At 50.4% G+C, this 14,924-nt stretch overlaps 9 protein-coding genes across 9 annotated transcripts; 3 read left to right on the top strand and 6 right to left on the bottom strand.

The window, feature by feature from the left end:
* Positions 1 to 2,786: 2,786 nt before the first annotated feature.
* K444DRAFT_32425 (uncharacterized protein) lies at positions 2,787 to 3,651 on the bottom strand. Its single transcript, XM_024871902.1, has 2 exons — positions 3,583 to 3,651; positions 2,787 to 3,355 (listed from the first exon to the last, which is right to left on the bottom strand). Exon 2 carries the CDS (start codon positions 3,300 to 3,302, stop codon positions 2,949 to 2,951), a length of 354 nt encoding a protein of 117 aa, XP_024734589.1. The 5' UTR covers positions 3,303 to 3,355; positions 3,583 to 3,651; the 3' UTR covers positions 2,787 to 2,948.
* On the bottom strand, positions 3,634 to 5,464 carry K444DRAFT_615083 (uncharacterized protein). The gene is made up of 2 exons (XM_024880652.1): positions 4,910 to 5,464; positions 3,634 to 4,851 (listed from the first exon to the last, which is right to left on the bottom strand). The coding sequence occupies exons 1-2, from the start codon at positions 5,395 to 5,397 to the stop codon at positions 3,774 to 3,776; spliced, it is 1,566 nt and encodes a 521-aa protein (XP_024734588.1). The 5' UTR covers positions 5,398 to 5,464; the 3' UTR covers positions 3,634 to 3,773.
* A 947-nt stretch (positions 5,465 to 6,411) lies between these two features.
* On the top strand, positions 6,412 to 7,428 carry K444DRAFT_691838 (uncharacterized protein). The gene is made up of 2 exons (XM_024887811.1): positions 6,412 to 6,652; positions 6,712 to 7,428. The coding sequence occupies exons 1-2, from the start codon at positions 6,430 to 6,432 to the stop codon at positions 7,068 to 7,070; spliced, it is 582 nt and encodes a 193-aa protein (XP_024734587.1). The 5' UTR covers positions 6,412 to 6,429; the 3' UTR covers positions 7,071 to 7,428.
* A 689-nt stretch (positions 7,429 to 8,117) lies between these two features.
* On the bottom strand, positions 8,118 to 8,936 carry K444DRAFT_631848 (phosducin; the record flags this gene model as incomplete). The annotated part of the gene is made up of 2 exons (XM_024883420.1): positions 8,118 to 8,823; positions 8,872 to 8,936. The coding sequence occupies 2 exons, from the start codon at positions 8,934 to 8,936 to the stop codon at positions 8,118 to 8,120; spliced, it is 771 nt and encodes a 256-aa protein (XP_024734586.1).
* Positions 8,937 to 9,346: 410 nt separating this feature from the next.
* On the top strand, positions 9,347 to 10,421 carry K444DRAFT_32218 (putative 40S ribosomal protein S27). Its single transcript, XM_024871885.1, has 3 exons — positions 9,347 to 9,454; positions 9,666 to 9,728; positions 9,802 to 10,421. The coding sequence occupies exons 1-3, from the start codon at positions 9,452 to 9,454 to the stop codon at positions 9,982 to 9,984; spliced, it is 249 nt and encodes an 82-aa protein (XP_024734585.1). The 5' UTR covers positions 9,347 to 9,451; the 3' UTR covers positions 9,985 to 10,421.
* A 251-nt stretch (positions 10,422 to 10,672) lies between these two features.
* On the top strand, positions 10,673 to 12,210 carry K444DRAFT_615077 (uncharacterized protein). Its single transcript, XM_024880651.1, has one exon. It carries the CDS (start codon positions 11,117 to 11,119, stop codon positions 11,942 to 11,944), a length of 828 nt encoding a protein of 275 aa, XP_024734584.1. The 5' UTR covers positions 10,673 to 11,116; the 3' UTR covers positions 11,945 to 12,210.
* A 558-nt stretch (positions 12,211 to 12,768) lies between these two features.
* On the bottom strand, positions 12,769 to 13,228 carry K444DRAFT_615076 (uncharacterized protein). Its single transcript, XM_024880650.1, has one exon. The coding sequence runs from the start codon at positions 13,221 to 13,223 to the stop codon at positions 12,927 to 12,929; it is 297 nt and encodes a 98-aa protein (XP_024734583.1). The 5' UTR covers positions 13,224 to 13,228; the 3' UTR covers positions 12,769 to 12,926.
* A 166-nt stretch (positions 13,229 to 13,394) lies between these two features.
* Positions 13,395 to 14,732, bottom strand: K444DRAFT_665186 (uncharacterized protein; the record flags this gene model as incomplete). The annotated part of the gene is made up of 2 exons (XM_024887051.1): positions 14,256 to 14,732; positions 13,395 to 14,167 (listed from the first exon to the last, which is right to left on the bottom strand). The coding sequence occupies exons 1-2, from the start codon at positions 14,284 to 14,286 to the stop codon at positions 13,395 to 13,397; spliced, it is 804 nt and encodes a 267-aa protein (XP_024734581.1). The 5' UTR covers positions 14,287 to 14,732.
* K444DRAFT_533503 (uncharacterized protein) lies at positions 14,273 to 14,674 on the bottom strand (the record flags this gene model as incomplete). The annotated part of the gene is made up of 1 exon (XM_024875157.1): positions 14,273 to 14,674. A coding segment is annotated over one exon (402 nt), but the record flags the coding sequence as incomplete, so codon positions are not given.
* Positions 14,733 to 14,924: the final 192 nt, after the last annotated feature.

Here is a 14,924-nt window from a genome sequence, read left to right as displayed (position 1 = left end):
AAGGAAAGACCTTATTGCACTTGTCCCAGACACACCGAATCTCATCTGTTGAAGATAGACCCTGGCTTGGACTCTGGCTGTCATCGAGTGGCGTGGGAGTTCCTGGGTTTGGGTGCGATGGATTGCTGTCGAAAACGATCGAGTCTGGCAACTGAGTTGATGGCGATTGCACGGTGACGGACGGAATGACTGTATATAGAGACGGGCTTGATTCAAAAGTGAAATTACCCAGGGCGTTCTGTAAGTGAACGTCGTCGTCGACTGGCGGGATTGGGTTTGAATAAACCGCTGGAGTGTAGGAGTAGGATACTGTGCCGTAGGTATTGGCAGGCTGGAAGGCGAATTGCTGTGATTGAGGCAATAAAGCCTCGAGCGGCGAGAAATATGTTTCCTTGCTGCTGTCGAAGGAGTGATTCGTGCTACCAACCGATTGGAAGCTGACTGGATTCTGAAATGGGTCAAAATCGACAGGAAAACTTCCTGAATGATAATTGATATCTGGGCGAGAAGCAGACCCGGAAGATAAAGTTAGATTTGAGTGTGTTGGGCTACACTCTAACTGGTAGTCGAACGAATTGCGGGACTGTGGCGTTGAACCAAGTCCGTTTTGGTAGGTGGTACTGTTTTTCCACTCTGAGAAGGAGTCGTCACGATGTTCCTGGAATGTGTTTGAAGCAACGCAGGGGTCGTGGACGTAAATATTTGGAAGAGAAATTGGTGCTGCGCCTGCGCAGAACCCGCAGGCCAAGAATTGATGGGCGCGTTAGCCAAAAGTCCGAGGCGTCTCAGCCTTGAGTAATTGGTGGCCGCTGAGCGGCGCTCGCGAAGGATGTTGAAACCCTTTCCAAAAACTTCTTTGGAGAGGACAGGAAGAGTGGTTGAAGGTTGAAGTTGAGTTTAAAGAGTGTGAGCAGGAAGCCGAGGAGCCAGATATAAGTGTCCCTCTGGGGATGGGCCCTCCATTGCAGCTGGGCGAGGCTTCCCATATCACCAGCAGCTGACCAGTGTTATCTGGTGGCAGTAAGCGAAGCCAAGTGAGGCCTCTTAAATCCTTCGACCCAATGGCGATTGACAGCGGAGCCTCAGCCTCGCTGCCTATCCCACCATCTCGCACGGGATCTTTGAGATAATGCGCCCAGATGGAGTCGGACAGGGTGTGACCTTGCTCTTGGTATCGGTGAATGTTGCATTCCCGTCTCAAACACAGCTGCAATCGGGCGAGAATCTTTAGGTGATGGAAAGGGAGATAACCTGCCTTGCAGGGAGCCGTACCGGCCGAGAGAGACAAAACATGTGATGCTGGATTTCGGAAGTGAACTGACCAGGCAACAATTGTAGGGAAGCCTCGGCCTTGCGCTTTCCCATTAACATTGGGATTGGGGCATAGGGGAAGGAGCACCTGCCTTGCGGGAATGGGTATCTGGGAAAGGGTACTATCGGCGGAGCTTCCCCCCATAATAAATGGCAATATGTTTAAAAACAATCTGGGGGTCTCATCTGAGGGCGTAAAGTACTCATTGCCGTTAAGGAAGAACAGATTCGCTGAACAATGCCACTGAGAGACAGAAGGAAAGAACTCAACCACAATCATCCTGCAGCTCGCCTGGCCTCTTTTTTCTGCCGTCGAATCCTCTTCGTCTCCTCATCCATCTCACAATTAACCACTTGATCATCCGTCATCCTATGCCTTCTCCTCATGTGCTTCCTACAGCCATCCTCTCGAGAGAAAGGTTTTCCGTTTCTGCTCAGTGACCGATTGCAGGTAGAGACGGTACAGTAGTACTTTTCGGTAAGGTTGTGAACGGAGTTGACATGCCGATCAAGTTCTCGTTTTGTGGCTTGCCGAGCTGGACAAGACGAACATTGAAATGGCAGGGTGTGGTATCTGCAGTGGCGACTAAAGCCCGAAAGCACATTAGCTCAGTTCGATGGGAGATTCAAAGGGGGAGGATTCAACATACTTGTAGTCGCTCCTGCTTTTGAAGTCTTTTTCGCATGAAGGCCAGGCGCAACGGATCGTGGTTGACTGGCTTGATGATGAAGCGCCGGGAGGGCTAGAAGACGTCGGGTTTGTAGACCCGACGACCGATTCCTCTCCTTGTAATTGAACGTCACCGATAGTTAACAGAAGCTGCGGATTCAGCGTTGGGTCCAAGGCGGGGTTCTGCGGGGGTAAAGATGATAGGTCGGAGAAAGTAGCGCCCGGAGCGAGCTCAGCTGAGGCGGGACTGTCTGGCACGACAGGAAATTGTAGATTGCAGAGTTCAAAATTCGGTTGAGAGTACCCCGCGGCCGGAACGAGCTCAACTGCGGCGAGGTTGTCTGGCGCGAAAGGAAGTTGTAGATTGCAGAGTTCAAAATTCGGTTGAGAGTACCCCCCCGCGCCCGGGCCCGGAAAGTTAAAAAAAGATGACTCGATTGGTGGGTGCAAGCAATTATCCGCAGACGGGAAATATTCGAAAGATTCAGCAAAAAGATCGCCCTGTTCAAGGTGCTCTCCTCGCAGGAGCTGCTCAGAGAAGTTTTGTGTAACAGAACAATTTGATCGTGAGTTTCGAGAATCGAAGCAGTTGTGATTTGACACATTTTGCAGTACTGGGAACTGTGTGACAACTGAAACATCATAACTGGAAGAGTAAATTGCTGGGATGTTGTGCGCAGGGTTCCGCCGTCCGCGAGGCGGAGTCCTGCAACGTTGGCCTGGAGGCCTGAAGAGGAGGTCGAAGTAAAGTCTTCGAACTCCAAGAAAGGGCTGACGGCCGAAAGGCCGCCAGAAGGTAACTCGTTGTCCCTTCAGAGAAGTATGCGTATGTAATTCGACGAGCTTAGGCTCTAAGAAATGGGCGTCGCCCAAAGGCCGCCAAGGAATGACTCGTGGTCTTCAAGATCAAGTGTGCGGGTGGGATCCGACGCTCCTAAATACACGAGCGAGAAACGAGGCCGCCCATTCAATGTAGCTGAGCGGCTGACTTGACCGCTATGCGCAGAGCAGGCAGGTGTGGGCGAGATGCATGCCGGGAGAAGCAAGGACAGACACACCGAAGACCTTGTCCCAATAGCAGGTCGGCCCAGCCTTGTGCTTTGCGCCCACTTGGCCAATGGGCTGCAGCAAAAACGAGGCCTCCCCAAATTCTTAAGAGGAATACGTAGCCCATTGTTCCCAGTAATAACATTACCCAATCGAAATGTTCCAATAGCAGGTTGGCTGACTTTGTGCTTTGCAACCTTGGCCAACGGGCCGCAACAAAAACGAGGCCTCCCGAGATCCTAGAAAGACAAATGCATCGAACACAAAAACGCATCGGGGGGAGAGACTGTCTTACCAACAGCTCAAAATTCCCGTCCCAGCTTCATGCTTTGCAACCGTTAGCCAATGAGCTCAATCACAAACGAGACCTCCCCAAGTCCCGAAGAAACCCTGGAAACGTGCAACAAAACAAATGACAGCCCCGTGCTTTGTAGTCACTTGGCCAATGAGGCAATGCAAAAACGAGGCCTCCCGAATTTCAGGAAACTGGATGGGAGGCCGTGCTCCAAGAACAGAAGTGAATCGGGACGCCTTGCTCCGTCGGATATTCTCACCGGAGGAAGTGTATACACCGGAACTCGGCAGTCGCAAGAGGGAAAGGGGCGGGTCAGACAATATACTCATCCAAACGCCACAACCAGCCAAGGCTACGAAAACAACACCGCTGTACAACTACACCAGACGCCACAGCTTATCAATAAGGCCTCCCATATATATAGCGAGCGTGATAGCTCATCCCGATCTCTCATTCGTCCATAGCCACGGGATCCTCGTCAGGCATAGTAACCTTCTCAGGCACACACAGCCAACTACAGCCTCTCCTCATCAGCGGGACCATACTCTCCAAAACATCTCTCTCGTTCTCCATCTGCCTTAAAGGGCTGGCAGCGCTGGCTGTCGAGTTGATCTCCAGCACTTTTGCTATCTCCCACCACTCGATCCATTCCGTTCGTGGTATAATGAAACTCCTTGCACATATCGTACATTTGCTGCCTCCGGATTCCTTCTTCTCTGCAGCGTCGGCCAAGAGCCCACGAAGGGAGGGAGGGCCGTCTTCTGGTAGGAAATCTGCCAAGAATGGGAGTTGCGTAGTCTTTGCACAAGCAGCTAAAGCAGCCTCCAGAAGAGATGGAGCTCGGGAAAGTCCATTGTCTGACGCTGGAGGCTCAAGAGAATCGCTCATTTCGGCAACTGGTATCTTGTTGTGAGATGACTCTGAGCCCTCAGTATTCGCCGGGAGGCTTGGCCCCTTCACCAGATCTCCATGGATGTTCAGGAACCTCACTTCAGTCCGGGCTTGAAATGTAATCCTCCATTGGGTGTGCCAAGATCGTCTTCGTTGGTCTGGAGAAACTGCACATATAGCACCTCGACGAAGGTTGGCTCGAGTCCGATTCCCAAGACCAATCTTGTATTGGACTTCCTCTTCCTTCACTTCTCCCTCGGTTGCCGGAAATTGTGGTTCGTGGAAAAGATTGGGGTGCAGATGGAGACTGTTGAGACGACTCCTGGCGGAGAAGAGCTCGAGAATTTCGTAGGGGAGATAGCGGAGGCCGTTTTGCGATAGATTGAGTTCTTTCAGGTTTGAAAGTTTCCCAACACTCGGTGGAAGCTCGCGGAGTTGATTGCCTCGAAGACTCAACACAGTCAGACGATCGAGGTTGAAGAGCTCGCCGGGCAATGTTGTCAATTGGTTGGAGGCAAGGAAGATCTTTAGCTTGGGCTCGAGTCGGGTAAAGACTCCTTCAGTGACGGGTGGAACGCGTGTGAATGTAGCGAGCGGTCGGATGGTTGCATTGGAGAGAGTCGTGAGGCCTCGAGACCTGGGGACAATTGGTTAGCCTTGAAAGTCCACCTCGAGGCTTCTCGGGGAAGACATACGATAAATCAATGCTTTCATCCCCCTCCTCCAGGCATCGCTGAATTTGGCCTCGGGCCAATTCTTCTGGAGTCGGAGCTGCCTTTTCGGATTGACGAGTTACGCGCGATTGTCTCAGGGGCAACGAAGCAGGCCCAGATTCAAATTCCTCCATAGATTCATCCATGTCCGTGCCATCACTTCCCATAAAAACACCACTGTCAAATTGCCTTTCGAACTTCCTCCTTTTCTTCTGGTCGTGTTCATTCGAATCTTGAGACCCCTCGTCCGAGGCGGGTCTTTGACGATACCACGGTCCTCGAAACTTTTTCTTGCGGCGTGCTTGTGTGGAATAGTTGTCTGCGCTGGGATCATCGTCACTCGAGAAGATGGGGGGATCGCTAGAGATAGGAGGGCTGCTAGGACGGACGCGTTTCCGCGGCGGATTCTTGGAGAATGACTCGGTGGTTGGATTCCAGGCAAGCCTTGGTAGGGGAAGGTCATCGGCCATCTTGGACGACGGCTCTGATGCCTCCCTGGCCAGAATTGGCGTCAATTGGGAGTAGGTCCAAAGATCGGGAGCAATCGGCGAATGTAAACACGAAAGCGCGCCAAAAAGCGTCATGATCAGCCCCGTCACGTGCTTACGCCTGTTCCTTGATTTGAAATCTCCATCTCTCTTCTTCCGAGATGAACGAGGAGCATAACATCTGGAAAATCCGAGAAAGTGAGAATCCGATATCCCCGAGTCCAGAATTGTATCTTGGGCCGTAATTCAGACTCCTAATCGTGCGAGCAGCGCTACGCCAACCTGGCAATTCAGCTTGGCAGCATCCTTTCTTCCAATCTACAGATGCATTCAGAGATATTCTGGAACCCAACCCATGTAACAAGGCACCAGGCCACATCTTCTATGCTGAAAGTTACTCCACAGAAGGCTGCCTAGCTGGGCCACCGAGATAAAACGACTAGGACGGCCCGTAGACTATCAAGAGAATTCTTGTTGTGACTACCACCAGTTCGTCAAGAGTCGACTTTCTATTTATGGACCAGCTCTACACAGTCCTAGGTGTCAGTAGCACTGCTAAAGAATCAAGGTTACCCAAATTTGTGCTACCTAGCCTCAAACGAAACGAAGTGTAGTTCTATCTATACAACCAGCTGAGCACAAAAACCCCAGATTGCAACCCGAGTCTCTCCTGTGGAATGTTATCGTAGTTTGTGTAGTGATGCTACTCCGAATGGAGACCGTATTTATTAGATCAATTTATAGAAACCAGTGTGACTTTCAGCTGAAGCTGCAGTGTAATCAGATGGCGATCGATTTACCAAGAGACTGTGAAGGGAGAGGGGTTCATATGCTTGGGAACTCGTCCTTGAGTTGTTCGGCCGATTCTCTGAGATCCTTTCTTGCTTTCTCGCTTGAGAGGTCTCCTTGAGATTGCTCCTTCCTTTCGCATTTTACAAGTTTCCTTGGGAGCGTTCACTTGCACTCTCGTTCTGCAATCTCCTCGAAATCTTTCCACTTCGTTCCACAATCACAATGAAGCTCCTTTCCGGGTTTCTTCTTCTTATCTCTGGACACTTTTTAACCGTTACAACTGCCTGCAGTCAGGATAACTGTGCAAGAGCGGTCAATGGCTCACGAAAAGGCCTTGATTTCCAATTTTCAGCCAAGCAAAACTGCTCGAGCTTTCTCAAGGTTACTGTCCATCCAGCAACAATCATGCCAACACGGACCACAACTACAACAACGGCCATCACAGGTGAGAGTTTATCAGGATGATGGGTTCCTCGTAAGGCGACATTGCCTGACGTGTTTTAGGAACGACTACATTGACGACTGATATACTTAAGAACTTCCAATTCACACCAGTGGGAGGTTGCCAAGAAGAGCCGGCTCCGACAGATGAGATTTTGTGGGCGTATAATGCTTTTAATGCGCCCCTTATCTTGGATGTCCAGCCCAGAATGGTGGGTGTTAGACGTGGTTATACAGCAGTGTTAACGATCACGGATGGTCCGACTGGCTGGCCTGTTCCTGGGGCATTGTTTGCTGGAGTACTTTCAGATGCCAATGGAAAGGTTGTTTTCACTGCTAGCCAGGTTGGAACATTCAAGTACAAGGCCACGAGAGGCGATGCTATCAGAAGCCCTGCTATGGTTATCACTGTAACAAAATAGGCCAGTGTACTCTGGGAAGCGGAGACATGCAATTCTGTGAACGAATTTAGGTAGTGATAATTCCAAATGACCAACTTCTTCCCGTCAACACCAACAGTACAAGACGGAATTAGTATTATGTGGTAAGAAGGCAAGTCTATAAAGCTTTCGATAAGTACGTCAATAGAAGAGAATAGTCTCCACCCAGCACACTGTACCAGCAACAACCCCATCTATTGCGCCCAAAGCCCACTTCGCCGGTTTTTCTCGTGCAACGCTACTGAAATGGTCAAGGTGAGCCAAGGCTGTGGTTCCAGAAGTTGGCTTACAAAGGTTCCTTGAGACCGGAGAGTTTCACAAAACTGGTAATTCCACAACTAGACTTGACAGCATCACCTTCTTTGACAACAGCATCGCGTAACTCGGGACCAGACGGCTTTTTATCAGCAGGAAGCGTTGGTGGGTTTCCGCCCAAGTGTGGAGTCCATTGACAGACACAGGGTCTTTGACAGCGTGAATGATCAGATGGTTCTTTCAGAATACCGGGTTGGTTGGGTGTGGTTTTCGTATGGAGAGAACGCCGGTCGGTCGGTCGACAATGTGTTTGAAGAACAGCTGGGGCTGCCTGCCATGTGTCCATTGTGTCCATCTCAGAACTTGCGACAGCGGAGACTGGTGAAATCCGCTGCTCCAGAGAACTTAAACCTCATAAAAAAATCGCTAGCTGGTGCCTGGGGGAACGTTATCAGCCCTATCCTCACTACTTGCAGATTGGTTGCAAGAAGCCACCCTTATACTGACTGCGCTGTTAGGTGATGACCTTGAAACCAGCGAATTCAGTAGAGTTTGGTAGTGCCGGTCTTCCACTTACATTCCCCACCTTCTCAGGATCATTGCTTTGATCTGACAGTCAGCAGGACAGGTGGCACTGTCTTGAACACAACAGCGCTGCCAATAACCATGTAGAAGATGCAGGAGATGGCAGAAGCTCAAATTGAGATACCATTCCAGACTCCAGAGGCTCTAAGCTCTCTCTCCGCCTGACTCCTAACTCCAAACCATGCAACTCTAATCCCAATCATCATCATCCTCTTCCACGGTCGCCTTACTCGACCGGATCCCACCATGCTCCCTTCTCTCCTCCTCCGCACCCTCTTTCTCCTTCCTCCTCTTCAGAATCCTCATATCATTATCCCTCACCGCCCCAATCTCCACCAGCAACGCCTCAATCTCCTCCATTCCCACCCTCACACCCCCCATCGTCATCAGCGTCACAATCTGCTTCACAATATCCCCCTTATCATACACCAATATCGTCGGGCAATTCCGATCCGGGTACCCTTCGATCGCCATATCACCCCTAATCTCACAAAACTTAATCTCTCCATACTCCCTCGCTGCCCGTCTCCACAGCTCCGTCAACACCCTACTCTCGACATTCGTGCCCAGTCCACTGGTCAAATTAACCAACACCGGCCCATTCTTACTCGCATCCGTAACCTCGTGCACGAAATCGGGTTTCGAGATCGGGTACACGGTGCCGTGAACCGCTTTCTTGGTGAGATTTGCTAGCTCTTGGACTCGTTGTTGTCTATACTGTTCTAAAAAATTCTCGTCCTCCAGATCTTCCAGGGCGTCGAGCTCGTCGAGGTCTTTACCTTCTAACCGGTTCTCGTGGGCTAGGCGTCGTCCTTCGAGAATCGCTTCTTCGATTAGGGGGGTGGGAGAAGGTGGTTTCTCAGGGATTACGCCGTGTTTGCGGAGGATGTCGTTCCTGGGGGAGGGTTAGTGGGAGTGAGGAGGGGGAAAGAGGAGGAGGTACCATTCAGTGTCGGCATTTGGATCGTCTATGGGTACGGCTATGCGTTCGTCTTTTGGAGCTGCCATTTTGTCGTGTGGTGTTGAGGAAGGAAATATGCTGTCGTATGTTCAGGTACAGAATACGGTCGCCTTGCGCGAGCAAACAGAGCAAACACGCCGCAGCCTTGGTGGGGTAGGGGGGAGCATTCCCAGCAGCAAAACCTGGAATTAACCCATTTTCATTGTTCAAAACCTCGTTATGTTTTATTTAGATTCTCATTTCGAATTGTTTAGAATCATAAAAAGGTACCTCTGAGGTCGATCTTATAGAAAGCTTCCAACCTGCTCCAGCGCCGTCAGTGAGCCTCGCTCATCACGTGCTCATAAGCGAATCGCACTGTGACTCGCACCTCCGCCAAATTTCCAAAATTCGGCTAGCGAGTAGGGTTTGCCTTCACGATTGACTCCTCTCCCATTTCCTCCCACCTTCCACCATCGACAACGACTGACACTCGCTATCTACGTCCTCGACACCCTCACAATCGACGAAAGACCCGTCAGTCACTTCGAGCACATACAAGTTTCGACTTCAAACGGTCAAGATGGTAAGGATTTGCCCCTTCGTAAATTATCGAGGCCGCCATGTCGGTGAGGGGATCTGGCACACGACCTGCGCTAGATTGCATCAAAGTCGAGGGGATTGCGACGAAACTTGGTCTGAAGGAATATCGGCGTGATACAGATGGAAGGGATAGGGACATGGGCTTGATTAATGGATTTTGGAGATCAAATGCTGACATGGTACTGCCTGTTTAGGTTCTCGCCGTAGATCTTCTCAACCCAACTCCTGCCGCTGAGGCGCGCAAGCACAAGCTCAAGGTATGCTACAAGCATCATGATCTGAGCTGTGCGCTCCGGAAGAGGGGCATTTGCTGACTTTTATCGCTTTCAGAACCTTGTCCCTGCTCCTCGATCCTTCTTCATGGACGTCAAGTGCCCCGGCTGCTTTACTATCACCACGGTCTTCTCACACGCGCAAACCGTCGTCATCTGCGCCGGCTGCTCGACTGTCCTGTGCCAACCGACCGGTGGAAAGGCCCGTCTGACTGAGGGCTGCTCATTCCGAAGAAAGTAGACATGTCTCCCTCGTCTGCTTTCCTTTGTCCACGGGTCGGTTTGCATTCATTATGAGAGTTTAGACGATGGCTCTCACTTCTCTTGCGCATACATATTTGGCGGATAGAAGATGGACATCGACCAAAAATCCTTGAGCTAGCAGCAAAAATTAAGGGCGTTTGGGAATAATCCGGATATCTTGCATCAAATTCCGATGAACTTCTTTCTCTTTTCCTTGTGTATCCTGAATCGAAGTGGCCGTGGATCTGTTGCATATCTTGATATGCGAATAAAACTTGCATGGGAAGGAGCAGAAATGGCGATATCACTTGAGTGTTTAGAGGAGATCTGCCTGGTAGAGTCTGGGTGGATCGATCTTTGATGCGAGGACGTGGTGCGCTTATTGAGGATTGCTACATACCCAGAGCAGTTGATGGTGATTGGGCTTGTGCATACAGAAATAAGTTCCCCACAAAGTGCTCCCTGATGAATTTGTGATTCAGGGTGACTTGGAAATGCCTCTGATACTCATGAAGTTACTTTTCTTTCAATAGGCCAGCTGTCTCTAAGGACAGACTGATAGGTGGGACGCAATTATCCTTGATTCTGCATGCAGATGCAGATATATCCAAGTGCCCAATCATGTCCCCTCCATTTGATAGGAAGGCTGCAGAAATCGGAGCAGAAAATTTCTCCTAAATGTGAACGCAAACCGAAATTCAATTCAAACATTTTCCGTAAAGAATCTAAACCCGAACACATACAGTATCCCCCTGATCGAGATCTCCATTGTACCTGGAACTCGTATCCACGAGTTGGACAAGGAGCCAAGCCACCTCCTGTTTCCCATCCAGATTTCGACGCGAAACCCCCGCGCTCGATTGTGACCTCAATCCCACTCAATTCACCCCACAATAGACACAGCGAACGCACTCCACTCCACTCATTTATTCAACCACGGCCCCTCTTCTTCCCACGATTCTTTTCCTTCCCTCTTCAACGACCATACCTTCAATTGTGAGCTCTGCGCATCCAAGGTGGGGGTACCTCGTAGACAGATACGAGCAATCGATACGCGCCCGCTCCTCCTGAAGAGGACTTCCTCACCTCCACCTCCTCTACAAGCAATTCCTAAGAGCGCACCAGCAAGAATGACACACCAAGCCAAACGCCCCTACAACGGCTCCCAGCCCTCAATAACCTCCTACTTCACCACCCAAAACCCAGATACCCTAACCGCCTCCGCCATAACCTACTCGAACGTCCCCTCCTTGCCACCACATGTCCAGTCAAATCTACTACAAGTAGGGATGCGGATCCGGAAGAGCGTACCTGAGGGATATAAAACTGGGTCACCATTCTCTGGATTCTCATTATTCTCAGATTCAACACCCGTGCCCGCTACACCCTCGAATCAAAGCACGGCACAGCAGAAGGATAAGGCCAGACCCACAACCCGCCCAAGAGCAGGAGCTAGAGAGTTGACGCCGTTTTGTGGGTTGTTGAAGGTTGGGGGAATGGCGCAGCAACAGTGGGGTATCTACTCTCCTAATCATATTGGGAATATGGCGAGGGAAAGGGATGGGGATCCTTATGCGGGCGAAGAGGCGTTTGCGGATGGTGAGGATGGCGAGGTGGAGGAACCAGATGAGATGCTGCCGCCGTGGAGTAGCCAGGGGAGCGTGAGTACGGTTTCTAGTTCCGGGGAGATTATGACGCCGGGTGGGAATAAGAGGAGTTTCGTTGAGGATGATGGGGAGGAGGGTGGATTTGTGTTTGGTGGGGCGACGGGAATGGATAAGGTGCTGGGCGAGAGGGTTCTGGCGGTGCCGAGAAGGAAGAAATGGGTTGGTAGTGGCAAGTTGGGGAACGGGAGCGGACAGGAGAATGTCGGCATTGTGGGGGAGGATGTTGATTTTGAGGAGGCGGAGTTCTTGGATTATGGGTTGATTAAAGAGGTTGAGATGGGTGGGTGTTGAGAGGGGTGGATCGATGTGTATATGATTGATTGTATTTGGTGTTTTGGGAGCGGGTTTGCTTAGCGTTTGAGAGTGTTCTGGATGCATCGGGCGGTTTGTCATATGTATGGTGCTTGGACGCCAAAAGCTTATACATACCAGAGAGTCGATGGGTGTATACATGCATAGTGCTTGGTCACCGAAATCTGCGTAGTAGCATTGAGTGAGAATACCGTAAAAGTAATCTAGACTTCACAGGTACCCACCGGGTGCTGTGTCTTGTCACTACCCCTCATATTGCTTTCCCATGTTCCAAATTTCTCGACTGCAATGGGTAATTTCAATGAATCAATCAACAGTCTTTCCTTGCGACCAAACATATTTCATATTTAACGTCTTCCAACAGCTCCTCCACCTTCCCTCACCTGCCACTTTCTACTACATACCAGCCTGGGTCCATTGCTCTTTGCTAGGCTGCCCTTCCCGGATAGGAAAACCCAAGCTTGGTGCTCAATCATGTAAGCTCACTTCACACCTGCCTCCTCCAGCAGAGCAGACTACTGTCAACTATGTAATATACCGACATTTACATTGCCATTTGATAATAAACCCCAAACCCAACCTCTGACAACGAGACTTCGGACAAATCCGAAAACGAAGATATACTCCAAACTCTCCTCACACAGCAACTAACTTGAGCTAAAACCAACTTCTTCCAAAACCCCAGCCGTCTAAAGTCGAAGCACGGTGATTGCCATCACGCCATCACACACAAAGCTGTAATAAATAGAGCCATTATGATATGCTTATTGAGACTAATTTCATAGATATCTTGCGTGGATAGAAAGGCGTATATAAGTTATAACATACTATCTCGAATATTCATTTCGTCATAAACTCATTATCATCAATCTAAAATCATCCAGGCCGTTCCATTCATCAACTCCACTGCCAAACCCAAAACACCACCTCCTATCTGGGTATCTCAGAAGCCAGAGCAGACCTAACAAATCTCAAAAGTCTCCTCCCTCACTCTCTCCCCCCACCCCTTACTCCAAAACTCCCCAAACATAAATCCCGCCAAATAACACGCCCCAATAATGCGGAAAGAAGACCTCCCTTCCCTCCTCAAGACAACAGGGAAACCACACCCCCTCAAAACAACCACCAGATCCCTCTCTTCTAGCCCCTCAGGTCCAAGTCCCATGAACCCATTCTCCGTCGTGAAAAAGCAAGTATAAATTTCATTAATCTTCACCTCTCCCATCTCCCTCACCACATCCTTCAGACCCCCTCCCATAACATTGCTCCTGCGCCTTGCCGCATATCCGTTAGGGATATTGCCATTGCGCCTCCACCTCCTCAAGAGGTGCCTCGTGTTGGCGGTACGGCTGGCTTTAGGCTGCTCGTCAGTTAACAGGTGTGTGGCTCGATGCAGGACCCAGAAGAACTCCTCGTGCTTCTTCGTGCACTAGTCGAAGAAGGCCTTGTTTCCGAGAGGGATACTATGCGTGACTGTCGTCTCGCGCGAGAAGCCGGCGTGAAGCTCGCGCCTGTGCATCGCGTACCATTTCTCAAAATCTGTGACTTTGCGCCTGATGGTCTGGGTTTCGGGGTCCGGGGGCAAGAAGCAGAGGAGAGTGCGGATGAAGTTGTTGGATCTCCTGCCAGGGATCGTCTCTTTGATGTAGTAGTCGGCTTTATTATTTGTCTCGTGGTGGATTAGATCGGGGCGAAAGCCATTGACGTACATGAGTTGTCCAGTGTTATTGTTGTTATACCAAACTTGAGCTTGTGACTGGTAGCCGGCGGCGAAATAGTCCCAGCTGTTTGAGGAGACTTGGAATGGGTAGGCGTCTTGCCAGTTTCCCATTCTGGAGGCGGGGATAGTGATACTCCAATCGGGACACCAGGAAGGCAGACGATGATCTGGGTTCTGGGTCCTCCTGGGGAGGATGATTGACAGGTTGCCGTACAGTTGAATGAACCTCTTGATGATGTTTGTGTAAAGGCGATTAACGGCATTGACGTCCGAATCATAATCCACCTGTATTCCATACTGGTCTCCGTCTGAGGCCAAGCGGAAGATGGCGAAGACTTTGTCTAGTGGGTCGGTCGCAATGGCATCCCAATTGTCGAACAAGAGTCTATCTAAGGTCCGCTGACGCCTGAGACTCTCTTCCTCCTCGTCATTCGGCGACACTTTCCTCAGGTCTTGGAGCACAGCAAGGTTGGTGAATCTGTCTGCTCCGACACAACTTTTGCTAGTTGAGAGCGGGTTATGTATCCAAAACGCACCCACCGATGATTTCCGTTCATCGGAGGCACCTACCTTCTGCCACCCGGATCTTATACTTCGTCATAACATTCGGCTGTACGAAATTGCTGAAAGCTAACGAGGGCCTGCCAGGGAACGATATCGGAACCGCATTGCATAAACAATCTCGTGGCCGAGAAAACCTCTTGAATAATCCAGGTGCGGTACCAATACGCGCGTTGCAAGATGGAGGTGTAAGCCCGAAGGAAGTTAAACTTGCTGTACCTCAAAGCAAGAAGAATCATCTCTCGTTTCCGACTGGAATTGTCTACAGGATGAACCTGATTCACAAGAGCCATAATGCTCGGGCTGTGGTGAGAGCTTGGTCCCAACCAGGATATCACGGGGTTTTCTCCTCGATATATTTCTTTCATTATATCAACCTGGTGGTTTCGCTCAAGAATATCACGCTGATTAATGCAGAGTGTATCGACCCCGACGAGAGGAACGATCAAGTCACTACCCCCGGCAGATCCTCGGGCCCGCTAAGACTCCTCCTCGCTACTGTGATGTATCCTGCCTAAGCATCACCGAAAGAAAACTCTCGCCTCGCGAATTCCTTCCTCTGCAACACTGCATCCTCATCACCAACAGACCCGGCCCCCGGATATCCGTGATGATAGCGGACGGCTCCCCTCCTGTGCGTTACCAGGCCGCGTACCATGACTTGGTTAAGGCAATAGT

The sequence above is a fragment of the Hyaloscypha bicolor genome, assembly GCF_002865645.1.
Source record: "Hyaloscypha bicolor E unplaced genomic scaffold K444scaffold_116, whole genome shotgun sequence".
Lineage (NCBI taxonomy): Eukaryota > Fungi > Ascomycota > Leotiomycetes > Helotiales > Hyaloscyphaceae > Hyaloscypha > Hyaloscypha bicolor.
The sequence above is the reverse complement of the archived record's forward strand: the minus strand, read 5'-3'. Positions and strand labels throughout refer to the sequence as shown.

Excerpts from the sequence above, each read along its gene's own strand:
- K444DRAFT_32425 (XM_024871902.1), bottom strand. The coding sequence starts at position 3,302 with ATGCGTTTTTGTGTTCGATGCATTTGTCTTTCTAGGATCTCGGGAGGC.
- K444DRAFT_615083 (XM_024880652.1), bottom strand. The coding sequence starts at position 5,397 with ATGGCCGATGACCTTCCCCTACCAAGGCTTGCCTGGAATCCAACCACC. Across the intron at positions 4,852-4,909 it reads GATGAAAGCATTGATTTATC|GTCTCGAGGCCTCACGACTC; the intron begins GTATGTCTTCCC and ends AATTGTCCCCAG.
- K444DRAFT_691838 (XM_024887811.1), top strand. The coding sequence starts at position 6,430 with ATGAAGCTCCTTTCCGGGTTTCTTCTTCTTATCTCTGGACACTTTTTA. Across the intron at positions 6,653-6,711 it reads TACAACAACGGCCATCACAG|GAACGACTACATTGACGACT; the intron begins GTGAGAGTTTAT and ends GACGTGTTTTAG.
- K444DRAFT_32218 (XM_024871885.1), top strand. Across the intron at positions 9,729-9,801 it reads CGCGCAAGCACAAGCTCAAG|AACCTTGTCCCTGCTCCTCG; the intron begins GTATGCTACAAG and ends TATCGCTTTCAG.
- K444DRAFT_615077 (XM_024880651.1), top strand. The coding sequence starts at position 11,117 with ATGACACACCAAGCCAAACGCCCCTACAACGGCTCCCAGCCCTCAATA.
- K444DRAFT_615076 (XM_024880650.1), bottom strand. The coding sequence starts at position 13,223 with ATGGGAGGGGGTCTGAAGGATGTGGTGAGGGAGATGGGAGAGGTGAAG.